This window comes from Rhamphochromis longiceps, linkage group LG10 (assembly GCF_057381845.1).
Source record: "Rhamphochromis longiceps isolate RC_006_pf linkage group LG10, R_longiceps_female_GT1.1, whole genome shotgun sequence".
NCBI lineage: Eukaryota > Metazoa > Chordata > Actinopteri > Cichliformes > Cichlidae > Rhamphochromis > Rhamphochromis longiceps.
The window spans coordinates 26,657,567-26,666,310 of NC_140566.1; the positions used below are offsets into that span (position 1 = coordinate 26,657,567).

General features: G+C 41.5%; 1 protein-coding gene across 7 annotated transcripts in view; it reads right to left on the minus strand.

Annotated features, from left to right (window-relative positions):
* Positions 1–4,848, minus strand: part of larp1 (La ribonucleoprotein 1, translational regulator) — a 53,159-nt gene extending 48,311 nt beyond the window's left edge. For all 7 annotated transcript variants that reach the window (XM_085421137.1, XM_085421136.1, XM_085421135.1 and 4 more), the window contains exon 1: positions 4,166–4,848. In XM_085421137.1, coding sequence (XP_085277263.1) covers positions 4,166–4,562 — 397 coding nt within the window. In that variant the 5' untranslated portion in view covers positions 4,563–4,848. The remainder of the gene's footprint in view (positions 1–4,165) is intronic.
* Positions 4,849–8,744: the final 3,896 nt, after the last annotated feature.

Sequence of the window (8,744 nt, forward strand, 5' to 3'; positions counted from 1 at the left end):
CTACGTCCAACTCAAACGAGGATACGATCCTTGTTTGATGAGCAGCTTAAATTTATTAAGGACCAATATTAGTACCTGGTCATTTATTTGTCTAGTAGGAAAAAAGAGACAGGAAGCTCTGATTTTTGCGCTACCATTAAAAAAATCAACTGAGGATGGTGGTGTCCCATCAAGTGGATAACAGATGCTAAAAATCAGATGCCACACACATACACAACACTGGCACAGTCCCCCCCCCCTGCTCCACAAAGAAAGTGAAGGAGATCAAGATATAGTGTACCCTGTGGGAGTTTTGACTTCCAGTAGGTCTACAGAGCAGTTGTGTCATGCATGTGGACAAAAAACAAACAAACATACAAACTTCTCCTAAAGACATGCCAAAGGCACTGAAAAGCATGGTTGCAATTAAGGAAATCCCAAAAAGTTGATTCTGTTCATCTGGACACACTAAATCACTTGGATGAGTGCCGAAACATTTCTCCCACTGAAAACGCAACATCCAAATGAACAGAATCAACTTTCTGGGAAGTCTCAATTTAAATATACTCAACAAGCCATTGTTGGAAATGATTGATGAGAAAGGAAATGCTTTAAACATTTGCCATATCTTAAGGAGCCCAAGAAAGTGCTTTGGTACACAACACCGGATGTAAACATAATTTGTGTGCTCATGGTAACTCCACAGTGCACCTTTAAGCCTGTGGTCATTACTCTTTACACGCCAGTCTGGGGGAAACTGGTGTGGTGTGCTTGAGCGCCAGTGGTGGTTTGGGGAGTAAACATGAAGCCACACTCCCTGGAGAACAGCCCCACTCATGTTTACTACAAATATTAACAGTCTTACACTGAAGCTAACAAATAAAAACTGCGCTTTACTAATTTTGATCCATCATCTCTGAACAGAAAGGTTACACATGCCTTTAAATTTCAACCAGAGTGTCGTCTCGTATTTTCTCTAGGACAGCAAATTCAAAGGTCTGATAAGAATGTCCTCTCTGAACTCTGTACGATGACATGGAGCAACTACCCATCCAGGTCCTTACTGGGTCAAACATTTTATCTCTCACTCCTGTTAAATGTTCATAATGAGTCAGCTGATGATCTTTCTTTTAAATGGTGGATGGTAACGGTAATTATGACTGTATATGTAACAGGATTTATGTTATGCTACTTTGCACACATTAGGTGTGGTTAGAAAACTCAAGGTAAACTTGACATTAATATGAAACCAAATCAGTCTGAACCATGGGGAAATTTTTTTTTATATATCTTGTCGAAATCCGCTTTTAACATATAGCAACATACTCCCACTGTGACATGTGGATAACCATTCCCAGTCATGCAGGTTCTAGCTTTATCCATAACAGAATTCCAGGATCTTGTTCAAGGACACACAGAGTACAAACGGCTGATTAGAAACTACAGTGTGATCGCTTACAGGGTTTTAAACTCCATTTCCACCTTCTGTCTTACCAATTTCCATGACGGAGGGGATCTTAGTTTCCCTAAATGATCACTTGAAACTAATCATAAGCCTACTTCTATTAGCTTTTTAAGGTGACACTGATGCAAAGCCAGACCAACATAAAGGTTTGCCAGGGTTTGGCAAAGTAACATCGGTTCAACAGCCATCAGAGATGGCCAAAAAACACCCACAAGCATCCCCTGGCTATTTAAAATATCCCACTTACAGAACTCCACTTAAGAGTAGGATTATTCCCACCAATGACTCTGACTAGCTAAGGAGCAAAATCTTGACCTATTGTTTTGTTTTTGAAATCAAAACTCTAGCGTTTTATGTCAGGAATTTGTCTGTGTGGTGGATCAAACTGAGCCAAAAGTTCTGGAACCACACAACCACAAAGACTTATTTTATCATTTCTTCAATTAATATAAAATAGCTTATTTGGACCAAATTCAGTCCTTGTGAAACATCTGAGTCGTAAACATCATATATGTGTGTTATTAAAACTATTTTGCAAAAGCAAACACTTGTATGTTGACATATTTTATGCTAAACTTTCTCACAAAAAAAAGTTTGTTTTTGTACATATTCCTTATGTGTTCTCATTCTTCTTGGCTTTTACCTGGGACCTGTGTGCAAAACTTAGTTTCACTTCCTGCGAATGAAAGTGTTGGAATGACAAAAAACACAGAAGAATTAAAAATTCCTCATGGTAGACATATTTCTATATCACTGCCCAACCCAAAACCATGGTTTACCTACATACCCAAAAACTGAAATCTATTTTCAGGGAACTGCTCATAAGTCATGGAGACAAAAACCTGTGACTAGAACTTCCCAGCAACACTGGTAGTGGCCTTGAATCATAAGTAAACAAGAAAACAAAAAGGTTTAGAGCCACTGCCTCAAAAAGTCAACCAGCAAACCGGTTTCAATCAGGATAAAGAAGGGGTGGAGGGGGGCAATGCTGCCTGGCAAGCTACAAACTGGCTCTTCATGTGCTGATGTGACAGATTTAGGAGCAAGAAGCAATCCAATCCACCCTGAGTACAGGCTGAAGTCTGCATGAGTTACACACGCTTTCAGCTCTTGTGCAAACAAAGACTCGGACCTGACTGAGCGGCTGCAACACAGCCGGCGTGCAGGAAATCACGCATGGCTGTGAGACATGAAAACCACGTTGCTTTAACAGGACAGGGAACTGTCCCCTACATGTGCATCACCAATTATCACTCCACCTGATAGATTATCGACAAGCGGTGTGGATTCTGGGGCAACTTCGTGTGAATTGTTACAGACAAAAATATAATAGTAATCAGTTTTCTAGATCACTGATCGATAAGATAAAATCCACGATGAAATCTGCCTGCTAGCTTCCAAGCTAACGACACCTAGCAGGGTGGAGGAGCAGACTAGGTACCGGGTTTTACTCTGACAACACATGCACGACGTGACAACCGGCTTCTTTACCACGAAAACCCCCGGACCGCCTCAGGCAAGACCGCCACATGCGACATCTGCCCTCTAATGCAGCGAAGTCGCCCAAGCAGACAGCTAGCTAGCTAACAGCTCTCATGCCTTTCTCTAGGGGAACACGTGGAGTAAACACGTGACGTCTCACAACAAACATGCTCGTTTTTAGAGCTTAAACCACCAAATGTTTCAGGTTTGACAAGAATTTTAGCACCGAGGAGGGCTCTCTAAACGACTGAGAGGCTGACGTACTTTACACGGGCTGATCGGAAGCGAGTATTAGCCACATGGGAGCTAGGCTAACATCTGAATGAGAAGGGCCCGGCCAAGGACTAGGCCAAAAAGGGAGTCAGTGTGCTATTGTTAGCCAGCTAAGCTGCTACACAACCGAGCATACTCGTGCCTTTAAAGCTAATTGATGCAATGCGAGAGACATGGGCGGATGTCTCGATCGACTGATGCGGTTGATGCTGTGTCGAAACCGGTCCCAAAAGCAAACAGTAGTAAATACTGGTTTAAATATTTGGCAAGCTTGGTGTGTGTCAGCAGAGCAGAGATGTGGCTGTATGCAAGGGTGGGTGTCAGCAGAAGAAGGGGGAGAGAGATCATCAAGACAGAAGTCTTCTCCTTCCAGTCTTCTCCTCCTAACTTGAAAGTTTAAAGTCTATGCAAGCAAGCATGCACGATGACATCGCTAAACATTAATACGCTCCTTCTCCTAAAAAGCCCCAAGAAAGAGACACCAAAACTCTCTCAAGTAAAAGAAAATGCACGATCTGATGACACACCAGTGAGCAACTTCACAACCTTTGCACCACAACACACAGTGCCCATAAAACGTCCACGCAAGTGAAGGGCTATTTGGGGTACCGGATCCCTGAACTGCACCTTTAAATTTCAGAAAAGCTGCAGGCACTTTGGAGCACCTTTACTTTTTTTTGGGAAGGGTGTGCTCACTTGTGCAATCAGCCACCCATGTTCCCCCAAGAATAGCCTTCACTATGAGGTTGTGGAGGGAGGGCTTTAACTCCAAATATAACCAGCCTGCAAAATACCACAGTTAGAGCTTGTTCATCAATTCTGTTGCCTCTCTTTTTTCCTTTCTTTTTGGTTCAATAAATCACCCCCATGACTCCCCCTGTGCAAGCAGGACGACCACACCTGTGCAGGCAGACACTAAACACAACACTGACAGCCAGTAAATCAACACGTAGGGAGGGTACAGACCGTGGTGTGCTTGTCCATTCACGCTGACCACGGTCACAGCATTCATTTTCCTCGTCCACGGGTTCACCTTGGGCGGGGGAGCTTCAGTAAAGTCCTTTTTGTTGCCACCGCCGCCTTTAACTCCCTCCTCGCTTAGCTTGTCTTCGCTGTCACAGCCGCCTTTGCTCTCCTCTGTCGCCCGCTTGGAGGTCTGCTCCTCCGAGCCGGTGGTCCCTCCCTGTCCTGGACTGCTGCTGCCGCCTCCGCCGCTCCCCTGATCGGCGACACCCGTCTGCCGCTTGGCCCCGTCGCCCCGGCCGCTCGCCTCCTCCTTAGGCTCACTGCGGATCACTTTACCGTGCTCCTTCGCTTGAGCAAGCGGGTTGCCGGGTAGGAGAGCCTCCACCTGAGTGGCCATTTCCCACCACCGTCTTTCTTCCCCCCTCAGGATTACCAGTCCTCCCCCCCGGCCCGAATTCGCCTTCAATTTCAGGGAAACGTGAAGTTTTTCCGCAGAGTCTACCGCCTCTGTGTCGCTCCGAGACAAAAAGAGCTTCAGTCCACGACGCGGAGCAGTCAGCGCCGAGTTAGAGCATATACAAAAACCCAAGAAACGTCTCCGGGGCCTCTCAGGATTACAACCTTATCTCCACCACTAGTAGCAACATGGATGATCCCCACCACGCGATAGAAAGGTGCGCGCACGTACAGTGTGGAGGGGGAGGAGACACGTAAAACGCAGGGAGCGCGCTTTTGGGTCAGGTCGACGTGCTGCTTTCATGCGCTTCCTCGTCATAAAACCTCTTAATTTCCAATTTGGGAAGTCGTAAAGTGGCTCTTTGTCGGGCGCATTCAAGTGCGATCAGTAACGAAATGTATCACTGAGTCACGCTGTGTGTTTTGGACGAAGTTAGCTGTTGAAACCAAGGACTCACACCAAAGACAAAGACATTTTTATAAATGAAAAAAGAATTCATCATTTTAATGCATTTTTTTCCACAATGAAACTGGAATAAAAGTGAAACACATCATTTATATATATTAATGACTTTCACATAACAATTGATTTAACCCAGCTGTCTCAAATTTTGCTGTTGGGGTGTGACTCAGCATGTAAGCCCACCATGCATGAAGTTACAATATAGGAATGACCAATCAAATGCTCCAAAAAGGTTTCCCATCATGACTTATGACCCTCAATCACATGCTACGTAAAAAAGCTAGTTAAACACCTGTAATGTTTAAGCTGTATTTAACTAAGTAAAGGAAGCGTGAAGGCAAAATAAAATAACTTAAAATAGCAGTGCCTGTCCCACAGAAAATACTATCAGTGTGAAATGTGTTACAAACATGCAGTCAGCTCTTTTTGAGATGACCAAAAAGTCTGTTTATATTAGGCTACTGTTATTGATTTTATACAATTTTATTAGTAAAAGACAACAATGTTGGATGAGATGTCTTTGAACTTTAGGAGGAAATCCAAGCACCTGTAAAGGTGAGCAATTAATTTTCCCAAGAGGCCACATGCCAACCAGGGACTGTTGTGCAGGGCTGGACTAATGACCTTATAAAGAGATTAAATAAACTTGTGGGGCCTTCCGCAGTTTCTCATGTGGTATCTCGGAAATATGAAGTGCCCACCCCCTGATCCTGGAGGAAACTTATGCAATTATAACCATTATCACCATCTATCATTTCTTATACCCTCGTCTACATCCATGTCAGATTTTTCCGACAGACGTAAACGCACCACGGATCTTTTGATGACGTCTGGCTCGCTCTTTGGACGTGTCACCGTTTCATCACCTTTACCTCATTGACTTGCTGACCAAAACACAAGCTTATTATTGTAACAAGTAGTTTACAAATACATGTTCGTGGGTACCACGTGGAATTTGTCCTTTTATATGCTTGTATAGATTGTTTTCTCTCTTTTTTTAATTTTAAAGAAAGGAAAAGAAAGAAAAGGAGAAAAAAAGGTGGGCATGCAAACCCCCTTCTCAGAGTTCACACACTATACACACACGTGTGCATACCGGAGCTGCACGTGTGTGCTCCCTCCTGATTTCCCCCCAAAAAACAAGCTCTTCCTATGAAGTTTTCTACTTTTACCGAAACACACAGATGTCCCAGTTGACTATGCGTCCGTTGTTCTGCGTGTGTTTGTGTTGTGTCTTTAGCGACATTACGCGTGGCTCAGCATTACAGACCCTTTTTTAGCTGGTCTGGTTGATTATATAATGTGCTACTTGATACTCGGCGTGTGTAAAAGCGAGAGTATGGGAAAGAGGGGACGCGCCTGTGCGTTTGGAGAAAGAAAATGATGACTTGTGTTGAACGCAGAGGGGAAAAGTGGCTGTGCATTAGCAAGCTGTCCCTCAGGCAAATATTCAGTTTACTGAATGCTCCAACATTAGATTAGAGTCAGAGGCTCTGAGATATAAAATAGCAACATAAAAATATTGCATTCAAACTCTATAGTAAAACATTATCTGTGCAGTATACAGTATATGAATATACTAATATAATATATAAGTACAAAAAGCAGTCATGTAGGGCCTGGAAGTACTTTTAGAGTGTTTTTGGACTGTAGAAATATACAAAACCTGGATCAACCCCGGTTTCCACAATAGGACATAATTAAAGTTGATTTACTCTAAAACATTTCAAGTGAATACAATTTTATTTATTTAGTACTGAATCATAACAGTTGTTGCTTCAGAGAACTTTATATTGTAAGGTAAAAGCCCTGCTAAACCACTGAAAACCCCCAACGACCCCCTACGAGCAGCAATGGAAAGGGAAAACTCCTTTTTAACAGGAAGAACTCCAAAAGAACTAGAACATTGCATAATACATAAGTTAATGGACGTAAATATCGTATCTATTCGTATTTCTTGCAGCTAAAATGTGAAATGTACAGGACTGAATAATGCAATATTTCCTTTTCAAATGTACTCCCTGGTGCGGTGAAGTAGCAAAAAACTAACCTAATATGATACATATAATATAAAAGTGATACAGTGCAAAATACCATTTAAATTATAAATTCTGTACACTGTAAAATAAACATATAAAAGTACAATACTGTAAAAAATTCTCGAGCCACAACTCATGTCGTTATATTCTGCTTTTAAGGAGCAAGACTTTCTTGTAATCTTTTGAGCAATAGTTCTACAGGCTTTCTGAAGGTCAGTTTTTCTTTGGACATTTGCTGTTTTTTCACTTATTTTCAGCCCACTCCTTACACCTGACTATTTTCAGATGAATGTTTTTGTCTTAAGCCACTAAAGACTGACCTATGAATCATTCGAGCACAAAAAAGGCACCTAACTCAAGGAAAACTAGTGTTGTGTCTGCACAACAGGCAACTTAACAAAGAAACATTTTTACATTGTATCTTTAGAAACTTTGTTACCAGCAGCTTGCCACAAAAACATAATGAACAACGCCAAATAAAACACAGTTTGGCAGGCATAAAATATTATTTTTTTAAGCAACAAGTTGATTCTCAAAGAGCTCTTAGCTCAAAAGTTCACATATCTGGGTATGGTGTGCACAGTGTCCTTAAAAAATTGAGGAAATTGGAAAAGTGGAGGAAAAAAGAAAAGATGGTAGGCCCAAAAAATATCTACAGCAGATGAACAGTATATTTGTTATATTGCAAAATCTATCAAAAACAAACAAACAACAACAACAACAACCAACAAATCGCAAAACAAAAAATAAATGAAGGGTTTTAAAAAAAGCAAAACTAAATCTGAGTTAGCTGATTCTTGATTCATGGAAAAACGCTTTCCAAATAAATATTGCAATCACCAGCTCTACTAAAACACTAACTTCACCAGCTTCACAAAGTGTTTAAAAATAAAACATATGTTATGTGTTACAAAGCATTTATAAAAAAAAAATTGACACATCAGCCCAGGAGCTGTAGTTGTTGTACTCAACCAACAGGATTCCTGGAGTGTTTTCTGAGTAAAGCCAGAACTATGCTGTCAGCCAGTACTGATCATGGCATGCACAAACTTCCTCTTAGCCTACTAATGGCTGCATTATTATGAAGGGCGTAGCATCAGTTGCTATATTTGAATGACGGGTGTGTGCAAGAGATAACAGTTCTGTGACAAGAGAAAGTAATGAGAAAAAAAAAGTTTGGTTTGATTTAAATTACACCAACCATATGAATGAATTCACACCCATCACATTCCTGCACGCACATTCTCCAGCTTCCTTAAAGCGGGTGGTCCTGACTACTGAGATCAATAAAAACTGACAGGTCTCTTTAAAGCTAGCACCACCATTTCTGCAGCATTCATATAGCCATAAATAGTATGCTATTTTTAAACCGACCCAGTAGCAAAGTGACCTCACTGCAAAGAAACCAACTACACGTTCATTTTTAACATTAAACTATCTCCCAAATCCTCTATTAGGGATGAATTTTCATCTACGCTGCCAACATTATTGTGTTTTTTTCAGTCAGTGCTTCACCACAGGGAATGCTTTAAAGTTAAAAATAAAAATAAATGCTTAGTGGAAGAGTATTAATTACTAGCTGTTACACCAGTACCAATTTGTGATACCAAAACTGTGAAAA